We start from the raw sequence: 24,016 nt of genomic DNA on the forward strand, positions 1-24,016 counted from the left end.
TTTAACTTGAGTTCATCATACTGATCACAACTACAAAACCAGTTGGTACTTGTAATTTTAAATCAGGATAAATGTTTTCAAGCTTACAGAATAATTAATTTATAGTCAATGGGAAAATGAATGTAGATAGAAATAAGTACTGGTTTTACTGGGGCTTCTCTGGCCAAATGGTTAAAGTGGCCATCTTTGAATTGCTTGTTCTTCATATCTGTTGGATAAAGGCCAACTTTAGTCATCACATTAGGAACCCATCAGGATAGCTTCTGAAGGTAGTTAGCTCTACCCAGTTCTGTACCCAGGTGTCTACCCAAGTGTCTGCTCAGGTGTCTGAAATAATGTCTGAAGACACAACGGGGATCTTCTTCCACCATTTAAACTGGAAAGTTTATTATGACTTAGATTGTTCAGGTGTTACTTAATACCCATCAAAATTAATTTTACTTGTAATTTAAACAATTGAATGCTCTCATATCCTTATATCTGGAAATTATTTTACCATATTGTTTCTTACGTAGGGTACTTTTACAATCAGTTAGGTTGAGAACACAATTCTGAAAAAGTCGTATCATGTAGAAAACATGATCAACTGTTCTTTCATCTTCCTGTAAGTCAGAGCCTTACTTTATGAAAATTTATCTCGGAAACCAAAATATAACATTGCTACTTGTCAATTTCAAGATCATATGCAGCAGAAAGCCAATCAGATGTTGACATCCAGACTAGGTGTTATAAACTTGACTGATAACAAGATGCTTCTGTATAAAGATGCCAAGATATATTTAGTTTACGTGTAAGACCTAATGATTATTATTCAACTTCTGTTTTTTTGATATTTCAGGCATGCTATAATGGCCTGTTCTTGGCATCCATCAGGCTCTGTCATACTCAGCTCAGAAAAACAGAAGAAAGTAGTTCTTTGGTCGGACATTTAATGCAACATTTGGAATTTTAGTGTGTTCCTCCAGAACAACAAATGCTGAACGTTTTTTTCCTATGTGTAAATATTATGCAACAAAGGAGTGCAGACAGAAAAGCAAATAGTTACGATAGATTTATTTTGAGTCGGCAAGACATATTTAAATTACATTCTGAAGAATTTTTTAAACAGCTATGTAATACGTGTAAAATGGACACAATTAAGAAATGATGATATAACAGCATAAAGTCTATGAGAAACATGCTTATTTTACCAACTGTGGTTTAAAACTGTTTGAAAGAAGAGATAGTTATGAGGTGACCAGGAATATGAGACAAAATTGCTGTAATTAAAAACGTCTGAAATCATAGTTGTTCCCAAGGTTGTAAGGACAGCAAGGTCATGGTGTAAATTTTCTGTTAAATCTTTGCTAAGTTACGAATAACAGTAATCATGCTAAATTGTAACATGTTTCCCTTGATTGCTCCTCAGATATAAGACAATACCATTGTTATGTTACATTGTTTATAGGGGCTATAAGGATAGTACATGTAATAGGTTCTTTTTGAATTTTCAGAACATCTTTTATTAGTTTTGGATTTACCATCCAGAAACTATTTTGTTAGGGTATTTTCATTTGTATATTTCAACAATTTTTGAAACAAAAAAGTTTTAAAATCTCAGTTAAAACTTAATTTGTTGATGATTTACAAAACCTACAGGCAGTAAAGCAACGTTTACCTGTAAACTTTGTGAAAATGGATCATGTTTTTTTATGCCCCCGAAGGGAGGCATATAGTTTTTGAACCGTCTGTCGGTCTGTCAGTCTGCCAGTCTGTCAGTCTGTCCGCAATTTTCGTGTCCGGTCCATATCTTTGTCATCCATGGATGGATTTTCAAATAACTTGGCATGAATGTGTACCACAGTAAGACGACGTGTTGCGCGCAAGACCCAGGTCCGTAGCTCAAAGGTCAAGGTCACACTTAGACATTAAAGGATAGTGCATTGATGGGCGTGTCCGGTCCATATCTTTGTCATCGATGGATGGATTTTCAAATAACTTGGGATGAATGTGTAACACAGTAAGACGACATGTGGCGCGCAAGACCCAGGTCCATAGCTCAAAGGTCAAGGTCACACTTAGACGTTAAAGGATAGTGCATTGATGGGCGTGTTCGGTCCATATCTTTGTCATCCATGGATGGATTTTCAAATAACTTGGCATGAATGTGTACCACAGTAAGACGAGGTGTCGTGCGCAAGACCCAGGTCCGTAGCTCAAAGGTCAAGGTCACACTTAAACGTTAAAGGTCATTTTTCATGATAGTGCATTGATGGGCGTGTCCGGTCCATATCTTTGTCATTCATGCATGGATTTTAAAATAACTACGCATGTATGTGTGACACAGTAAGACGACGTGTCGCGCGCAAGACCCAGCTCCGTAGGTCAAAGGTCCTAAACTCTAACATCGGCCATAACTATTCATTCAAAGTGCCATCGGGGGCATGTGTCATCCTATGGAGACAGCTCTTGTTCTTACTTTTTTGATGGGCCAGAATTTTACACAAATTTGTATTTTGTTATAAAATCAACATTATTAGAGGTATCTTTAAAATTCAAAATTTTCCTGCTACCTCCCCATGGAGACTTTTAGATATATGTGTATCTTACATTTTGATCATGCAAAATGTAGGAGAAATTAAGAAAAATATTGTTACAGATTTGATGGATTAAACAGCAAGGCATTTGTATTTTCTCTGTATGCGTACAGTAAAAAATAGACGCTCAAATTCAGTACAATGTATACGTTTGTTATGTAATGCTTACATTGACTACCAGTCCCAAAGTATGTAGTTTTCTGAAACTAATTTCTATACAGATTATTGAGAGATATTTGTATATATCTGTATGTCTGATCACATATAGCTGAACTACTGTAGAATACATGTACTTCTAACCTTAGCAGTCAGAGAAACATAGGAAATGTCAAGGTTGGAGGCATTTTTAGCTGTATTGTACTGTGGTGTAATTGAGAGGTTGACTATTTCATTGCAATGATCAGATCTTCATGTTTTGAAGGAGTTTATGATTTTCAGTAGCATTGCATATGAAATTTTTTGCCATTTTAGTGAAATTGAGAGGTCATAAGTTTACAGGTACATTTTTTATCTGAATTTTTCTTTCTGAATCATGAAAAGATTTGTTAGACACTTTTATCCAGGCTTTAATTTGTACTTAAACAAAGGTCTAGACACATAGATTATTGTACCAATTTTGGTTAAATGCAGGTATTTGTCAAAACGTCTTTCAAGAAAGTTGATTTAAACCAGGGTGTAGTTTGTATAGTTTTTAGACCATTTCCTAGTAGTATTTGTAGTCAAAACCATGGTATTGATACAAATTAATTGAACATAGACAGGTATTATTTAATTTTTAGCTTGACTATTCAAAGAATAAGGAGAGCTTTCCTACTCACCAAGGTGATGATGTCACATCTTGGTTAGATATTTCAAACCAGTCCACATTTTGACTATTAACCTTTCGACATAATATGAGCCATGACATGGGAAAACCAACATAGTGGGTATGCGACCAGCATGGATCCAGACCAGCCTGCGCAGTCTGGTCAGGATCCATGCTGTTCGCTAATAGTCTCTCCAATTCCAATAGGCTGGATCCATGCTGGTCGCATACCCACTATGTTGGTTTTCTCATGGCACGGCTCATATAGCTTTTAAACTTTCAGCAGTTGGGTACCCTCACCATCTCCAGTTTTAAGGAAGAGTGCATTACTCCATCAAGGATTTTTTCTGAATTATTGCCCCTTTTTACTTAAAATCTTTGTTAAGTTTTTTGTACCAGTTTATATCTTGTGTTTGACTGTGGCTTTGAAACTTGAATCACTTGTTCATTTTAACAGTCTCTATTGTAGGCAAGAGTATATTACCCTGTCGACTATTTTGGCTGAATTATGGCCTTTTTTGGACTTGGAAATTGGTTCAGTATTTATACAAGTCCATGTTTTGTCAAAACTATTTGACATGTGGCTTTGAAACTTTGAACACTTGTTCATCATCATTATCTCCATCTGTAGTCAAGGGTAATGAATTTTGGCCTTTTTTGGACTTGGAAATCTGTTAATTTTTTTGTAGCAGTTCATATTTAGTCTTAATGTTTTGATATATGACTTTTGGAACTTTGACTATTTGTTTACCATCTTAGTCACCATATGTAGGCAAGTCTACATAACTAGGACAAAGATTTGGGCTCAGTTGTAGCCCTTTTTTGACCCCACACTTAATCAATTTTTCAAATAGTCGAGAGTGCTGTCAACAGACAGCTCTTGTTTGTTTTATATTTTTACTCTTCCTGGTTCTCATTTAGTTTAAACTTTTTGAAGTTTGCAAATCTAGGTTTGAACAAATAAAAACATTTGTTGTTTTAATGTAATTCACTGAGAAAGTACTACAGTAGAATATATGATTCAGGCAGAGATACCATTAGTAAAAAAAATTATGGCAGTTAATATTGTGTACATTTTTTGTTTTTAGTGTTTGTTTAAATATGAAGTAATTTACCTGTTAAAGAACCACCAGATGTGTATTAATGTATGATTTCTTTCTTGAGCATAATAGATTCTGCTTAATAATTTATGACATAAGTCTGTGTTACTGTAAACAGACCCTGTATTATCTTAAACAGGGCATTATGTTGTGATTTAGGTCATATTATGTTATTGATACATTTGTTTTTTGTGCAAGAGGTTACTGATGATAAACATTTAAGTGGAAAGTCAGTTACTTACACCAGCATTTACAAACCATCAGTACTTTTATGAATTGGTGTAATTCATTTAAGCTTCTTCTAAAATATTATGCAAGTCATATTTTCATTAGTATGTCAAAGTCATTTTTCTTTTGTGTTGATGTAGATCTATTATGATAATTTTTTCTGTCCTAATACTTTTATTTTAAAAATGCATGTATCAGAAAGATAAAGCTTAAAGGTCCAATACTAAGGAAAGTGAACATTTTAATTTCTTTTAAAAAGCACAGAAACTATTTCATTTTATTGGAAAATGAAAGTTGGTATGTAGAAATTCGAAATAAATCGCAGTATATGTACAATTATTTTTCTATGAAGTATGAAGAAAGTTAAAAAGACCTGGGGGTCATTCTGTCGATTCATTGAAATTTCATCATAATACACATACATTTCTTTGAGTTCCAAAGACCTTCTGTAAATTTTGACCTGCCAATCTTCATTATTTAGTGTCTTGCAGAAGTCTATGCACTGGCTATGAAAAAAATTGCCAACTCACTTTCCCTTAGTAATGGACCTTTAAGTTCCTATGAGTATAAAAAAAAGTTGTGTTTCTATCAGTCAGATATATATATTCCTTGCTGTATTGATTTACCACTCACAGAACTTCTATCTTTCCTTTCTTACACTTACTATAGATAGGGTAATGATAGTGGCACTTTTTTAAAAGATAATCAGCAGACATAACTACAGTATTATGAATTCTTCTTTTATAGTTTGTAAAAGTTTATGACATAATGCTGCTGTGTGTTCACACATGTTTTGGACTTGCATGCCAGAGTGGCCACATGCCACAATGTCCATGTGCCACAAATGCTGAGTATAAACAAAAATGAAAACCTGGGGAATATTACCAAACCTACATTATATAAAAGTTGCACTGTCTCATTGTAGTATTTCAGCAGAAAAAAAACTATCAAGACAGCAAAAACTATCAACAGGGTTGCCAGCAGTCTTGAAAAGTCAGGGAAATTGGTTTCTTTTTCAAGGTCAGGGAATTGTCAGGGAATTTTAAAATTTGGTCAGTGAAAAATGAAAATCCTGGAAAGTCAGGGAAAAGTGATTTCAAAGCTCGAAGAAGTTAATCATTTTAAACTTTTGTGGCTATGGCAGTCTTCAAGCATTAAATTTAAGTAATTAAAAACAAAGTTTAATGATGTAATACTGTAACATTCATTTAATTTGTTTAAATCCCTGATTTTGCTTGAAGACTGAAAGGCTTTGCAACCCTTGCCTCCAGAGCTAACTAACATTTTTTTGTTATTTTGTAGGAAAGTGACACATGAAGAGAGCCTACAACTAACATTATTCTAATACACTTTTTTTGTTGTAGGTACTCCAGGTGTTTTCTGGACACTGTATATTAAGAGATCTTGGATTTTGAGAGTGATGCTTTGTCAGTATGATTCCAATGTTCTTGCTGTGTTTTATTGTTTTTGCCTCTAGGAAACTGTATAATAACAGATCTTGGATTTTTGAGAATGATATTTTGCTAATACTAGCAGGGTTCCAATGGTCTTGTTATTAACCATACTTTATTGTGTTTACCTTGAGGAAAGTGTACCTTAAAAGATGTTAGATTTTTGATAGTTACATGTCTTGCAAAGATGCTTTTGATATGTATCTCTTAATAATTAGGTTTCACTGACCAATAGTCACAATTATTTTCATTGACTTGACCACCAAACAGTCATACAAGAAAGAAAACCATGTTTATTATCATTGTGTTTGATGTTTATGTTTAATATATTGGAAAATAAATACAAAACATTTGGAAAAAAAATAATGGGAGGATTGGACGGCTATAGGGGAGGTCAGGAGGCCGTTCAAATGTTTGGCGGTTTTGGTCAGTGAAAAACATGAATTGGTCAGGGAAAAGTCAGGGAATTTTATTCACCCAGAATGCTGGCAACCCTGATATTCAAGACAATTAGCAAAACGTATTTTGCAACACTTGATATGCTGATATTTTATTTAAAATTTAATGGAGGAATATATGAATTTCTAAAATTTGGCAGGCATACTTTTAGAAATATTCAGTGAATATTAATTTGAAGATAACTTATGAAATTTCAAAACAGTTCATTGAATAATTTATTTTATGATGACATCCTTTGTTTAAGTCACAACATACACTTAGAGATGTATTGTAAATCAGGTAAAATACAGGTTGGTTTAAATTTCATGTAACTAGGGTAACAAACAAATTTATAATTCTTATGATTATAAGGAAGTATTTTCTCTAACAGTTATTTACTACATGTACACATTTGAAATCACAGCTTCTGTATTGATTGTGTTTTATTGTGGTGATGGCAACATTAGATTTGTTTAAAATGGTTGCTACTTTTATTTTGGAGATAATTTAGAACCTGTTTATAATCATAGATCATGTATTAGATTTACTACTGACTTAAGTTCATGCTTCTTTGGCCATTTTTGTTTCGTTTTTCTGATAATGTGATGAAGTGCTATACCATTTATTCTTACCTTTCCATAGAACTGCATCGTAATTTCTTGCATTTCTACTACTTTTTGCTGAATTCTTTATTCTGTGATAATAGCATAACAAATTTATTATTCTTAAATAAAATGTGTTCAAACTTTATGGTTTACTTATTTATTATGTTCCCCAAAGTAGATAGTAGTCTTTTCAAACCTTTGTTGACAGACACAATGCACACACACACACAGAGACACAAATATATATACACACACACACACACACACATATATACACACACACAAACACACATACACGCACACACAGACACACAACACACACAAATCCTGTCCAGAAAATTTGCCTGGCCAAAAGATCCTAGGCCAAAATGTCTGTCCACCTTAAAAATTCTATATTTTGGGAAATTTCTTTATTAAAAGAAAAATGTTTGTTCTTCATCAGAAATTTATTTAGGAATATATTACAAATTTCACCATGTGCTCACATTCAAATTTGATATTTAAGAAAAATGTGACATTCACTCATCTAAAGTTTTCTTTTACTAGATAGGTAGAGTGTTCCTCCATATAGATGAAACACAATAATTTGATTTTTGATATTTTAAAAAATGTTAGATGGAAAAGTTTATTTTGTATATACATGTAAACTGAAACATTTGTACACCGAAAGATTTTTAAAATGCAACACCCAGATAAACATCAATAAAACATTGTCTTTTCGTCGATCTTCATTCAGATTTATTTTGTTTTATAACATCACATCTTTCGCCCATTCATAGAAACTTTATTAAAATCTATAGCGACTGTCATTTCTTTTTTTAGCTCGACTATTCGAAGAATAGGGGAGCTATTCTACTCGCCTCGGCGTCTGCGTGAGCGTGAGCGTCACACAAATGTTAAAGTTTGCGTACCACCCCAAATATTTTCAAAGTCCATTGAGATATTGCTTTCATATTTTGCATACTTGTTTACCATCATGACCCCAGTCTGTAAAAAGGAGGAGGCAACTCTATCAAGCATTTTAACTGAATTATGGCCCCTTTTCAACTTGGAATAAATGTTAAAGTTTGCGTACCACCCCAAATATTTTCAATGTTCATTGAGATATTGCTTTCATATTTTGCATACTTGTTTACCATCGTGACCTCAGTCTGTAAAAGGAAGAGGCAACTCTATCGAGCATTTTGGCTGAATTATGGCCCCTTTTCGACTTAGAATAAATGTTAAAGTTTGCGTACCACCCCAAATATTTTCAAAGTCCATTGAGATATTGCTTTCATATTTTGCATACTTGTTAACCATCATGACCCCAGTCTGTAAAAAGGAGGAGGCAACTCTATAAAGCATTTTAACTGAATTATGGCCCCTTTTCAACTTAGAATAAATGTTAAAGTTTGCGTACCACCCCAAATATTTTCAATGTCCATTGAGATATTGCTTTCATATTTTGCATACTTGTTTTCCATCATGACCACAGTCTGTAAAAAGGAGGAGGCAACTCTATCAAGCATTTTGACTGAATTATGGCTCCTTTTCGAATTAGAATAAATGTTAAAGTTTGCGTACCACCTCAAATATTTTCAAAGTCCATTGAGGTATTGCTTTCGTATTTTGCATACTTGTTTACCATCGTGACCCCAGTCTGTAAAAAGGAGGAGGCAACTCTATCAAGCATTTTGACTGAATTATGGCCCCTTTTCAACTTAGATTATGCTTATTGTAATGTTAAAGTTTTACTCATTGCTTATATTATACTATCAAGCACTGAGAATAGTCAAGCGCGCTGTCCACTGACAGATCTTGTTTTATTTATTTAAAACAAACAACCCCTGCTACCTAGATTAGAAAAATCGGCATCTTGTATAGTCTCCTTGCGCATTGATTCGTGCTCATTGAATATTGAACGGCGAATATCGGAAATATTTGAAATTGGGGCTGTTAGTATGTCGGTTTGCTCTTGAACAAGCGCTTGGAGTAGTTCTTGATCTTAAAAACATAAACAAGATCTGAATTTCAAAATCAAGATTAACCAATTCTAAATGAACAGGGTTTCGTGTTCCGTGAAGGAATATAGCGGGGACTGTATTTTGATATATGTGCAATGACATGACAGAGTTGTGTTACAAAAAAAAAACCTTGAAATCGTATCTCTAAAAAAAATCATTTTCATAAAGATAAAACAATGCTTAGATTAAACATTAAACACCTTTCCATAAGAGAAGTAGATATTTTCTATTCAAATTCGTTATATTTCCGTTCTTTTATTTCTACACCAACACTACCGACTTTCTGTGCAAAACTTGTGTTTGGCTTAAATTTGCCACGGTTTTCAAGAGTTAATAACATCACTGTCAATATCAGCAAACCTTGTCTCCCTTGATCTCAGGTGTGCTGGACAATGTTCCGCTTGGCCTTGTGGAATGAAATAATTAAGAAGTTGTAACATACAATAACTAGCTAACAAGTCTCGTTCTGAGTTAAAAGATGATTTCTTTTACCAGATTTCCAACCGCTCCAGTGCTGAATCACATGAAATTAATTTGCACCAAGAAGTATGTTATAGTGTAAGTGGGGTTCTAGTATTGCTATGCCTTCAGACTGTGTTGAAGTTATTTACTTCAGGAGATGCGTTCCACATCCTCTCTATAGAGCACTGCTACTTTCTTTCTGCTCATAACTGCTATCTCATGCACGAAGATATTTGCAAGCACAACAGACATCAGAAACATCGTGAACATAATCCGGCATGTGATACATTCTGAAATAATAAAAGCTAACTTTTATCAATCATAGTCTTTTTCTGAAATATTGTTTCAGACATGGGCTTCCACTGACCTCCCGTAATCAAACCAAATGGCTTCCTTACATGACGGAATCTACCTTCCAAGCGAACCTCACCGGTGAGAGGCAAGTGATTCGAAGTGACCATAATCACTCGGCCACGGAGGCCCCAGCATCTGATATCGCCATATATAGTATATAGATTTTTTTTTTTGCATAAGTGTTGGAAAATATGAAATAGAAGACAGATTACGAGAGTAAAGTTAACAGAAATCCATACACTAAGATATGAAGGTACATTGTATACCGAAGATATTTGAAATTGTTTACTATTAAAAGTCGTTGTTATGTAACAGCTTTGACTATTTTAGTTGCACGCATTCAAACCACGGCAAGATTTTACTAATCTCGCAATACAAGGACGTTTAAAGTACTTTTAAGTGTTATTTTTGCGTCCGTGCAGGTACGCCTTCAAAACAGGAAAATTAATACAAGGTGCTGCGTCCATGCAGGTACGCCTTCAAAACAGGAAAATTAATAAAGATTGTTTACAGATATTTTCAAACTAATCATAGCTAAAATCAATTTTTTTCTGCATGTTTGCGACATTTTGTCAACATTATTATTAAAATACTACAAATGATATATACATGTATACCAAGTAGCGGCGCTCTGTATTTCCATGAAAAAGTAGATACTTTATAACATACTTAAAAATTAAGATATTGAATGTAATGTAATCACACAAAATACATGCAAATATTTTACTTCAAATTTCATAAGCTCTATCATGCATTAGAGAGCAATAAAACAATCTTGAGTATCAAAATTACCCAACGTATAAGACTTTTTGATAAAGTCCGACTATATTAAACATATTCTTATTCTAAGAATAGATTTGATTAATCCATTGCTTATCTAGATAAAGTAAAGCACCCATTGAATTTCATAACGAGTGGTGTGATCAGTATAAAAAAACTCTGTCGTCAATATAGTGCATGAACTTGACTCTAATATCTTAGAAAAGTGTTTTAATTTTGTAAAAATATTGCGATTTATTCTTGTCCGTGCATTCTACCATCTGTTGCACAGGGATCCGACACATGCTATGATAGAGGGGGAAATTATTTTAAATGTTTTCAAATGAAATTCAAGAACTTATATGTAAAACAATAAAACACACATAAACCACATATAAAGAGACTCCATTAATACGGTGTAGACATCCGGTTGTTTGTAACACGCACACAATATTTTGTATTACCATGATGCCTTTCAGGTATAAAGCGAACTCTTACAACCAAGGCTGCTGCTGGATCTTTAGCCAAACAATCAAAAACTGCTGAAAATCAAAGTGGCTTGTCTGATGAAGAGAAACGAAAGATGGAGGAGTTACTAGTAGTTCCTGCTGTAACAAAAAGTGTAGTGGAAACTCTGATTGCCATCCAGGTCCCATCTTCTGCAAACTCTAACCCAAACTCTAACCGTCTACTGAGGAACATGACAATAGTCCAAGGGAACAACCGCCTTCCGATGAAGCCGGGAGGTGCATCTTCTTTACCAATTAATTTACATGTTAACCAGAAAGTTAGAACAATATCTGGGCGAATGAATATGTTGATTTTGCACTTCTGCAGGCAAGCGACAATGATCCCGAAGACCAGGAATCAATAAGAATGATGGAATAGACTGCAGGAGTTATGGTTACAGTATGAAGAAAATACCAAACCTGAAAGCCATTGTCTCCCCACCAAAATGGTTTGCAGCTTTTAATTGTTATGTAGCCATCTACTCAAAAATGCCGAAGTTTTGGTTGGGGATTGTGTTCCACTATCTGTGGCGTAATTTTGGGACCCAACCTTTGATAATTTTTATGTTTTGTTATTTATTATATTGTTCTTTAAGTAGCCATAGGAATATGCGTTATTAGTTTATGTACAGTTTTGTATGATTTGTTTTGTTGCATTTTGAAAAATGTTGTTTACATGTTTCTTCATTTAATGCATTTCTTCAAATCATCATACTTAGAAAACTTCGGTGGCGTCGCCGTCCTATGGAAGAAAGAACCTGAACTCCTCTTAACAGCAATACCTGATGGTAATCAAAGAATTTAAGGAATTGAATTGAAAACTCTTACTAAATTTTATCTTTTAGTGTCAGTATACGTACCCTCAAGAGGCAGCGCAGAGGCTGAAACTGAATTTTGTGAATGCATAGACCAATTTGAAGAAATTATCATGAAATACCAAGGTACACATGAAATTTTATTCGGAGTGGATTTGAACACAGATCTATCAAATGAAAATAACCTTATTTTCGCACTTTAGGCCTACCCTGAACCGATGTAGAAGAGGCAGAATGTCGGATGTTTTCGGCAATATTCGTAATATTCCGATCTCATAATGTAGTTTGCACATAATGTTATTTGCACCGCATATAAAGTTGAAAGCACCGGATATAAATATAAAGGTACAGCATATACAGTTAAACGAACCGTATATACAGTTGAAAGCACCACATATACAATATAATGCGCCACATTCAAAGTTAAAATCACCGTATGTAAATTTAAAAGAAATGCACATACAGTTGTAGGTACCTCATATACATATGAAAGTTGAAAACACCGCGCATAAGTAATTTCGATACAAAGTTATAAGCACAGCATATGCAGTTGAAAGCACCACATATACAATTGAATGCACCACATATACAGTAGAAAGAACTGCATATAAAGTTAAAAAGACCACAAATGCAGATGGAATCATCGCATATACTACTAAAAGCACCACATGTACAGCTGAAACAACCATATACACAGTTACAATCATCGCAAATACAGATGGAAGCACCGCTTATACAGTTAAACTCTTTTTCACATGTATAAACACTGTATATAAGGGTAGAGGCATTTCATATACTGGTATATGTACATCATAAAGTGCTATATCAACATCAGAACAGCTAGGGCGTTCCATAATAGACACTAGCATTACATGTATTTAATAACTTTTTTACAGAAACTTAAATGTATTCTTCCAATTTCTTTAGATTTAGAGTTACCCCAGATTTCACATGAATAGTTCAATATAGATAAAACAAAAGCATCGAATAATTTGCATAACGTTCCTGGACTAAGATCAAATTCCCTACATTTACACAAAAGTACATTCATTACTTTAATGCTTTACAAATTAAATGTTCTTGATTTAATGATGTTTTCTTTTTTTCCTTTTTTTTCAAAAAAAATCCCTGTTTTAATCATTAGAAAAACTGGCTAATTTATGTACCTTTTAACGGTGCATTGACCTAAACGAATTTTTAATATTTTTTTCCGACGACGTGGCATCTCTCCATAAGTACGGCTATTCCGTGAATTTTTTTTGGAGGTGTAGAGTGTCAATTTGCGTTGTTATATTTTCACAACATCGTTATTTTATTTTTTTCACAAAATGACATGCTAAACAATGTTTTCAAATCAACAAGGAAGAATAAAGAACAAATGTGTCGTACCGTCAACTATCTTTGAGCTTATTTCGAAAAACATGTGTCGATATTTGTAAACATCTATTCAACTTTAAATTCCTTGTGAAGTACCGACAACGTCTTAATGCGCATTTTAAAACAAATACATTGTTTACAATACTTTATAGTTTATTATAACACAATAACCAAGCATAAAGCTGTTCCAGTTAATGAAACCCTAACCTTGGTGCTTCACAAATTTTGATGTTTTTTTTACACTCAGACAGTCATCCATCATATTTTTGGAGAAAAAGTAGATCGTTTTGTAAACTTGATATGTATCACAGTCCTTTAAAAACAATTTGTAACTAATGGAAAGTTTTCTAGTGTAAAATTCAATAAATGTAGAATATAAATGCATGTGTAAATATTTATATTTGTTTAGGTATATGTCTTTTCAGTATAAACTTTTATGCTAGTTGGATGGAAGGAAACTTTATTTCAGTTGAAATATTTGCTCATGCTCAATAAGAACAATAATATAACTTTCTAGATAGTTTTCACTAGTATTCATCGTTACTTAAGAAAAACAATAACATAATAACGTTTCTTTACATTTCTGTACATGTTTGTAACTCTGTCCGTTAGTAACTGGAAGAAATATACAACCTGCTGTTAGATAATACTGCTGCGTTACAGATAGAAGTAGAACAAGGCTGCAGCTGTATCTTATATATTTAGGAGATATTTCGTCTTAGCTTTCTATACCAAGATGTCTTTCAACCCTTTTTAATTAAAGCACTGAAGTACTAATTGGGCGATTGTCTTGTCTGTCTGAGGGAAATTTTGGGTTCGAACCCAACTACCAACATGATTGTGGTCTAGTCCTGTTCCTTCCCTAATACGATGGTTAGGAAAATTGACCACAGCAAGGAAAATTGACCGCCTTAATATAACGTTAAATACTGTTGAAAACGGGTGTTTAAACAAAAATCGCTTACATCACCCCTCCCCCTCCAACCCCATGAAGCAAACTGGAGCAAAGCACTTTTTACAACAGTACTTTCAGCTTTCAGCATTCGTCAGAATGTTGTTAAGTACAAAAATTGTCAAAAACTAAACTGCCGTTAAATCAAATAATATTATAGTTTCTATTGTAAATGTAAAAATTATTCTGTTAAAAAATATAGCATGTACGCTGTCTCGGTATACAAATCGTAGAATGTGGTTATTTGTTTCTTCTCACGTTACTGTGGCAATTCCATGCAGCGCTTGTCTCCCTAGCAACTGATCTGGAAGAACTGATTTTTAAAATTTCCTTTTACATTCTACACATTTTATGCTCATTATTTATTGTATTATAAGCAAAATCATACCTAGTAAAAGTAAAATTTTTATTAAAAATATAATTATAATGCACAGTATAATTCATATCGACGTTTTCTATGCATGAAACTGTGCTCAGAACCAGTCTGCAATAAGTCTGGTTGATTTCGTAATGTTTGTTTGATGAGCTATTTATAGACCGATGCCATAGTCCATGGAAAGCCGTTTCCATTTAAATAACATAAACATTATCTAAGTGTTTCGATAAAATTTTAATTAGAAATACAGTATTAAATTTTGTTAAATACACCTTACATTTCGCATGATTTATTAGCTTTATCTCTGCATATTGCACAGTGTGTATATTATGCCATTGAGTTTTACCTTACCAAAGACGAAAAAGCTCCATTCATCATGGTGGCTGATTTCTGCCATTTCGTACTGGCGTGTTGGCGGGGCGAAAACACGACAAATTTGTCGTGTCGGCGCTCTCTAAACGTCGAGTTTTCGCGTATAATGTGTCGTGTTTTCTGAAAAGATGACAGAGAGCTGTATGACACAGTCATTTACAGAATACGTAGAAATTATAGCATTCTATGTATTTTGGACAGCTATACATATATATATGCCATACATGTTATTACTGTTCTGCTGAAATGTTAGGACTATTTTGGGGGTTGCTTATAGGCAGATCATATTAAGGGAATCTGAACCATATTGTTAACCCAGGGGCTAATCGTAAAGCTGACCAATATTTTCTCTAAACTAAGTGGTCAGGTATCTTGAGGAGATATTGGCCTCTGCGTGTTGAACTGAAAATGCATTCTCATGTTCCCAAAAATGCATTGTAGATTTCGTAAGACAACGTAGTTAAAACGCATTTGTCATCTTTTTGTTTTAAGTGTTTTGTAAGATGTTAAAGTTTTTCACTAGATTAATCTTCCTGTTCGAATTTCTTTTGCGCACAAAATGACCCAAGATCCCGGGTAAACACTTTGAAAACTATATAAAGAAGGAAAGAACACAGGGCGCTTCGAAGATTTTTCAGCACTTCTGTTGCTTTTAATGTTCTCGTGTCTACTTTCATAGTTACAAACAAGGTGTATTTATTCTTTCATTTGCTTTCTTGGTAAATGGGCATTTTTTAAACTATCGGTGCTGAAATGGTTACTTGGTTGGTTGTCTCTACATTTTGAATTGGAAGTTCCGTGGATTTTACATGAAATTTCTTTTTTTTTTACTTCAGCAAACAGTAATGGAAAAGGCTCAGATCATAGCAGGACTGATACTGAATTTGGTTGTTATGACAACATGTCGATTGGAGGTATGTACAAAAAATGCTTATTTTTACTTAAAAATCATATAACGTTTTCTTGATTGATAAAATAATTTTATTATTTTTTTTATTATCAAAACTACAAACTTCACAAAACAGAATAACTAGATTTGTTTTAAACTTACCTACTAGAACAAGTATTAATTATGATGTTTTAGAAAATATCAATATCCTCAAAGTATGTGACAGAGCGAAGCAACTACGTCTGAATCATGCCTTCAATATTTTTCACGATAAATGCCCAAACTATTTGAAACAAAACTTTATTAAAGTATCTGAGATACATACAAAGACAAGATTTAGTAAAAACAATTTTGTAGTTCCGAAAATTTCATCCTTTGAGTCAAGGACATTCTTTTGTCAGGCAATTTCAGATTGGAATGCTCTGCCAAGCAGCATAAAAGATATAAAAAATAAGTCACGTTTTAAATCTGCTTTAAAAGCACATCTGTTTAAAGAAGGGAAATTTCTTGAGGAAAGCCAAGTTATAAGATATTAATATTTAGTTTTTAAATCCAATTGTTATTTAAACTTTAGTTGTTATTACTGAGGTACTCACTAAAATAATTCTCTTTAGTACTTCCTTTTTATTTTATTCTTCTTTCGCGTATTAGTTTTTCACTGATGATTTTTTTCTTTTTACTTAACATATAACTAAATCGGTGCCGTAATGAGTCGAGGACCCCATTGGAAATAAGTGCTCTTTAAGCTACTTTCATGGGTTATCCTTGGTATAAGATCAGCGGAGAATAATTTAGGAAGCACGACTAAACTTGAAATAACTTTTTTATGATTTTTATTAGTATTAAATCATTGTCTTTTTATAACTTTTATCAAACTATCTATTTGTATTCTTTATCTATGTTTAAGCAATATTATGTGAATGTAAGTCACATGTTAGTTTTAGAATTTGTTCGCTTAGTTTTAGATATCTTACAAAACTTGTCTTACTTAATGCGATATTGGTAATTTTAGATTGTATATATGATCTTATACCTGAATAAATCTATCTATCTATCTATTCATTAAGATTTGATAGTGAAAACTTTAGTGGTACAAATTCAGAAAAGAAACTATTAAGCCTGCTCATTTAATATGATAGACGTCATTAATAATAACAAACAGACACAAAAGAACGATACATAATGCTTAAAATAATGAATGTTCATTCAAAATTGATGAATCAATGAAAATTCAGTAAAATATGTTTAATACACATTTTCTTACTAGTTATGAAACTAAACAAGTGCATATTGATAAATATTTACATGCCGTATGTATTACACTATTATTGTTGTTTATGTATACTTAAAATAATATCATGGACTAGGTCTTAAACATTCAATATTAGAAATTATAAATTGTCATTTATCTCAATGTAAATTGCTTTTACACTTTATCATTTCTCATTTCTTTTGTGTTCAATATATATGTTTTGTCTATGTATTATATGTTCATATAATTTCTTTATTATGATGTGAATTGTATGCTTCTCATCTCATGGTGGAATAAAAGATATATCTAGCTTAATAGGGAGAGCGGAGATCTACAGTTCGATTCCAGGACGAGTGTGTAAGATTTTTTTACTGGTTGTAGGTGCATTAGGCGGTAACGAAGCTCTGCCGAGTTATCGCGTAAACAGTTACCCGAGACTTGGGTATTCCCATCTGAACAGAATCTTTTTCTTGCACACCATATTCAAGAAATAATAATAAAAAATATTTTTAGAACTATTTATTGTAACAGCATATGTAAACAAAGCGCGGTAAACCAACGTCCGTAAACATGAAAGACGTCATAACGTTTCAAAGACAAATAACAATGTTTAGTTCCAGTTTTGTTTTATCAGTTGCAGCGTAACATTATGAATATTTCATAAAATAACGTTTTTTGAATCGAGAAACATACTATCAGGAACAAAGGGGAACTGTCAAGGTATTGGATTCTTTTTCCGTTTTTTGAAATAAAGTATAAATTACTACGTAAATCTTCTACATATGTGTAGTTCGTGATACGTCATCGGTATTATTCCAGCACCGGTAAAAATTACGGAAATATCCGTCTTGTATGCAAGAATATGTTTTCCGTAGAGCATCGGAATGTCTCAAAATGTGTCCAGCATGGTTGTTTTGTCTACTTCTGACAAGAATTAGTCGACAATATATAAACAGATAGACCTTAAGTGTCTTATGTTGCATTTCGTATATTTTCATGGAAAGGAACCCAGACAGAAGGGTGTCGAAAATATACAGTTTTTAGTTTTTAAATTGTTCCTCACCAGGTTGCAGTTAAAATACATCTACTGTTACTGTAATGTTTCTGGGAATATAAAGGCTCTACATCTATGTAGTTCTTCTTACTGTCAGTGTGTGTAATTCCCATGTGTTATCAAATCTGGGTTAGTATTGAGATAAATTCCCTTAACAACTTAAGTTGTGGTTTCAATGACTACTTACTGAATGTAACAACATTTCAGGATTACTCGTTTGTGTTCCACACAAGAGATGGTGAAACTATTGAGGAAACTATTACAGTGACAGACACAGAGGAAGATATAATGCTGAGTAATGGAACCCGTATTATATACGATTTCGAAAGGGTATGTAAATGAATAAATTGTTCATATGTTATTATTATGTATATTATCTAATACTAGATCACAAGTATTCAATAATTGTTCATACGTTATCATTATCTGATACTAAATCACACTTATTTAAGAAATAATATATCTCATTTTGTGATTTGTCGTTGAATAAAACCATTGTTTAGAGTTCAGATGCGAATGAATTATATCAAGAGAGCGCAGCCCAAGTGATATAATAATATAGGTAAAGGTAAATACGCATCTGAACGACACACAATAATTTTATTCAAGAGCAAATCACTAAATGAGATATATTGTTTCGATTCTAACACGTAACCAAGGATTTTTAAGCACATCCTTGACGTCACCATCAAAATTTGCCTGTTTCCTGTTGGTTTCTTTTCCAGCGTGCCTCTATGCCGTTCAACACTATTACGTAGTAATTGTAACGTCGACAATTGAATTATTGTATAATAACACACAATGTTCAGCCTTTTTTGTTTAATAGGAAAATGAACCGGGTCGTGTTAGAATTAATAATTGTTCATATATATACGGATCTCATTGCAAATGGAGGATAAGTATCTGCGTGTATGTACATATGTTTGTACTTGTTTGTATTGAATTACATCAATAATGTATACTAGATTTTTAAAGTTATGACTTGTCGGGTAATAAAATCCCAAATGTGACAGTTTACAAAGTTTCTCTAGTGCAGTTATGCAAGAAACGTTATGTAGGTACAAAGCACGTCTTGGGATTGGTCACAGAACTATTCTTTATTTGTTTACAGAGGTCAACAGAAATATTTCCTTTTGAAGCTTTCTTTTCCGAAAATCGATTGCTTTTTTATAAGAACGTCTTCAAGATAAACGCATTGTTTCAAAAACACATCTGTTCTTTCATGTTTATATTTATAGCTATGCAAATAATATTATGTAACAAATGCGGTAATGTATAGCCAATTTTTTTTTATATATAAATTGCATAATGTATGTCGTGTATATTCCACAGGTGCCCGGCGCGTGACCTGGACCCCACTACCCACACACTACAAACACCCCCTGTTTTAAAAAATAAAAAAAAATATCATCAAAATCCTGTAAAACACTATCAAATATTCATATTACAATCAAATAAATAGTTTCAAACAAAAATATAAAAGTATATGTGTATTTTCTCAAGAGAAAACTATTTATTTGATTGTAATATGAATATTTGATAGTGTTTTACAGGATTTTGATGATATTTTATTATTTTTTAAAACAGGTGGGGGGGGGGGGGCGGTTGTAGTGTGTGGGTTGGGGGGTCCAGGTCACGCGCCGGGCACCTGTGGTATATTCCTCTTATTTGACGTATACGCATGGTGGATTTAAATGCTGTGCTGATCCGGTATACAACTACCGTAACATCATTGCATTTTCTTTTATTTCTCTGAAATCCAACAATGGTTTTGCTTGAAATGTGCTGCACATAAGATATACACACGAGTCTTTCATCTCTGTTTTATTTGGTAAACGATAGAACTTCGGAGATGTTAAGTATATTCTGGTAAGACAAATTATTTCTGATTGTCTGGATTTCCTTAAGTACGTCTGATTCTATAAAATCACAGATAATTTCTGTATTAGTAAGATGTTCTACTTCTCAATATGATCTGGAATTATAAATGTTTTAATATCTATACGGATTAAAGGGAATCATGGTGATGAAGGTTGAAGAAAGAGGAGAGCAAAGTACTTGTTATGTGGCAACGTTTCAAAGAGACAGCTTAAATACACCACCCGCTGAAGACTTTCAGGCAGTGGTAAGAATACTTGATAAGCATGGTGAAACATATTATACCTTACGTTTGACCTGCCACGGTGAAGATAATGAAAAGGAAATACTGCTGTACAGTTCTGAACAAAGCAATACATTTTGAAAACATTATATTACGATCAATAGTTTCGAATCTGCACCAAATGCATTTTTTTTTTCAAAGTTCTGTCATATACAAGTCACTGTACATTTATATATTTTAGTTACATCACTAGAACTTGTCCACTAGTCTGGGACAAGATGAAAATGTTTGTACAGTATTTTTGTTCATTTTTATGCCCCCCTGCGAAGAAGGAGGGGTATATTGTTTTGCTGATGTCGGTCGGTCGATCGGTCCGTAGACCAATCGGTTTCCGGATAATAACTTAAGAACGCTTAAGCATAGGATCATGTAAGTTGATAGGGAGGTTGATCATGACCAGCAGATGGCCCCTATTTATTTTAAGATCGGTAGGTCAAAGGACAAGGTCACAGGGACCCGGAACAGTTAAACCGTTTCCGGACGATAACTTAAGAACGCTTGGGCATAGGATCACGAAACTTAATAGGGATGTTGATCATGACCAGCAGATGACCCTTATTAATTTTAAAATGAGTAGGTCAAAGGGCAAAGTCACAGTGACCCTGAAAAGTAGAACATTTTTAGCCAAATAACTAGAGAATGCTTTGGTCTAAGATCACATTTGATACGGAGTCACTCACGACTGGTAAATGACCCATAATTATTGATTTGAGGTCAGTACGTCAAACGTTCAGTGCACAGTGATCAAATAATTTCAGTTCCTTGTGCAGTTACTGAATGCATCAAGGGGAGCATTTCGTGTTCTATGAGCTCTTGTTTTCATTAATGTTTCAGACAGAGGATGAGGTCGATACTGAAGAGGTTGACTATTATATTGACAGATCCGTCACCGTAAAGCGATACATGTTGTCTTTAAAGGCACACAGGATGTGTCAAGACAGCAACATGTATTTGATGAAAGCTGACCCAACAGGTTGGATTCCAAATCATATCAAGTATTTTACTTCATATCAGCTTAATCTGGTTTTAGCATTTTTTAAAATCGTTGTGGGAATATAATCATAATTCTAACACGATCCGATTAATTTTCCTATTAAACAAAGAAGGAAGAAAGCAGTGAATTATCATACAACAAATCACTGTTCTGACGTCACAATTATTACGTCATGGCGTCAAGCGGCATAGCGGCGCGCTGGAAAAGAAACCGATTGAAAACGGGCAAATATTTAATGCATGTCATCAAGGATGTACTTTGAAATCCTTTATAACGTGTTAGAATCGAAATAATATATCTCATTTAGTGATTTGCTCTTGAATAAATCATTGCTTGTCGTTCAGATGCGTATTATTATTTCACTCGGGCTACGCCCTCGTGATATAATTCCTTCGCATCTGAACTCCAAGCAATGATTTATTCAACGGCAAATCACTGGATGAGATATATTATTTCTTAAACAGGAGTATGAAATATTACATTTAACAAAAAGTATCAAAACTTCCTTCGAATAATTTCTCTATTATCATTACAGATACGGCGGTAAAGAGGCGTAAGAGAGGGGTCTGCTGTAGCTGTAGAAGATATTGTGTGTGTTGTCCTGTGAGGTGTGGAACTGCATGCGCCTGTAGATATTGTTAATAATGTGGAGTTGTTCTATCAAAACGAAAGGAGAAACTTTTACTTTAAAGCTACGTTCACGAATGGAATGAAACAATGCAAACAATTTACTAACAACATTCATTAATTGCTTTTATTAAAAGAGGAAATTATACGTTGTACAGATAGTACGTGTACCACACACAATGTCTTTAAGCTAATATCCTATTATAAATTAGCTGGCTTCTACAGTTGTTAAACGTTTTTCTTAAACAAAGTACAGTACTAGTATTCACGGCAGCCAGTTTCTAGTAAACATGGAGAACAATTTCTGGGAGGCATCTTTTAAAACTTACAGTAGCTTCTTAACTCATTTGTGTCTAATCTATCGTGGTTGTGAACTTGCTGATCAGTCGAAACTTGGCAATTTTTACTTGTACGCCTACTGTTTCTTTTTTTGAGTTTTGTCGTTCGCAAATACCAATTTTGTACTCACCAATTTCATTCGAAGTCAGGATTATTATATTGTGACATTTCTCATTTTCAACAAACCGAAATATTACATGTTTCGTTTTATAATTATTGTAACTATAACTTCTTTATTTAATGGCGAAAGTTGAAAGTATGAACTCAACACAAGATGACAAAACTTTTGAAATATTCAATATTTACTATCAGACAATTATGCGCAAAATGATAGAACTGTGTTGTAGTATATATGTTTCATGGTAACTTTATTTTATTTATGATTTTTATTTTGTGATCATAACAATTTATAGAATCGTACTTGCGAAATTGTAAACAGATTGTCATTCATACCAGTTCTCAAAACGAGACAATAACAAAACTTGTACAAAATAACTTGCTTTCACTGAAAAACTCATTTCCTATTTATGTTTTGTGTAAATGATTATGTAACAATAGCATTTTTGAATAAAAATTAATTCTGCAAGTGTTTACTCTTATTATACAGTGTCAAGTGTTGGAGTGTGTCCAAAATTAGATTTGTCAGTATTCTTCTGTCGTTTCCCCTGACTTGCCAGCATGTACACACATATACAATTTTCACAAAAGTGTCAGTATTTGTGTTCTCGTTACAAAAGCCAGAAACAGAAATATTTTACAACAACTCCTTCCAAGACCTAACAAGATATAATGCATGTACGTGTATATAGCGGAAACACGTGCATGGTGATACTCGCCGATACACACGAACCTAACTACATTGTCTGTCCAATTAAACGCATGTCGCCTGTATTATTTGATGAAATGCAAGGACTGAAACCCATGTGGTTCGAATATTAGAACGGCCAACCGTGATAACTATTGAATTTAACACTTAACTGAGGTGGCCTGTAACGCTTCATGAAATTTTATTAGCTAAAATGTCAAAGATTGACATATTTCTATTACATTTCTAGACTATATCAACCCATATCAATCTATATATTTTCTATAATTGATCATACCGCTTATGTCTACAAAAAGACGTCTACAAAAAGACAGGTCGCTAAAGGTAATAAAGTGTCAAGAGGGACTACCATTTGATAAAGCGTTATATGCCGTACCAAAAAAGCATGCTAAGGTCATGCAGAAGAGTCGTGAAACAAATTTGAAAATTAGCTTTGGAAATGTGGTATTTCTGTAACGCATTGAACTAAAACTAAAATACACTTTGAAAAGTTTGAATGACAAAGACATAGTAAGAAATAAGTCAATACAACGTACTTCTTATATACATAATTTAGACAAGTAACGCAAGTAACATATATATGATCAGTGATAAATACAAGGAAATTAAAATCATATTATATGTTAACTTGTCACTTTATTATTCCATACTTTATATTCGCATCAAACACACTGTGACAAGAAAGATGT

General features: G+C 33.4%; 2 protein-coding genes across 2 annotated transcripts in view; both read left to right on the forward strand.

Moving 5' to 3' along the window:
* Window positions 1-7,348, forward strand: part of LOC128558659 (autophagy-related protein 16-1-like) — a 42,822-nt gene extending 35,474 nt beyond the window's left edge. The window contains exon 13 of the mRNA XM_053548655.1: window positions 839-7,348. Coding sequence (XP_053404630.1) covers window positions 839-932 — 94 coding nt within the window. The 3' untranslated portion in view covers window positions 933-7,348. The remainder of the gene's footprint in view (window positions 1-838) is intronic.
* An 8,445-nt stretch (window positions 7,349-15,793) lies between these two features.
* LOC123553946 (uncharacterized) lies at window positions 15,794-23,087 on the forward strand. Its single transcript, XM_053548658.1, has 6 exons — window positions 15,794-15,875; window positions 16,022-16,099; window positions 18,588-18,710; window positions 20,395-20,505; window positions 21,376-21,514; window positions 22,071-23,087. Exons 2-6 carry the CDS (start codon window positions 16,031-16,033, stop codon window positions 22,175-22,177), a joined length of 549 nt encoding a protein of 182 aa, XP_053404633.1. The 5' UTR covers window positions 15,794-15,875; window positions 16,022-16,030; the 3' UTR covers window positions 22,178-23,087.
* Window positions 23,088-24,016: the final 929 nt, after the last annotated feature.

The sequence above is a fragment of the Mercenaria mercenaria genome, chromosome 7, assembly GCF_021730395.1.
Source record: "Mercenaria mercenaria strain notata chromosome 7, MADL_Memer_1, whole genome shotgun sequence".
NCBI classification, from domain to species: Eukaryota; Metazoa; Mollusca; class Bivalvia; order Venerida; family Veneridae; genus Mercenaria; species Mercenaria mercenaria.

Bases quoted from the DNA above. Each gene is read 5' to 3' on its own strand.
- LOC123553946 (XM_053548658.1), top strand. From the start codon at position 16,031: ATGGAAAAGGCTCAGATCATAGCAGGACTGATACTGAATTTGGTTGTT. The intron at 16,100-18,587 runs GTATGTACAAAA...ACAACATTTCAG, and splicing joins TGACAACATGTCGATTGGAG to GATTACTCGTTTGTGTTCCA. The intron at 20,506-21,375 runs GTAAGAATACTT...TTAATGTTTCAG, and splicing joins CTGAAGACTTTCAGGCAGTG to ACAGAGGATGAGGTCGATAC.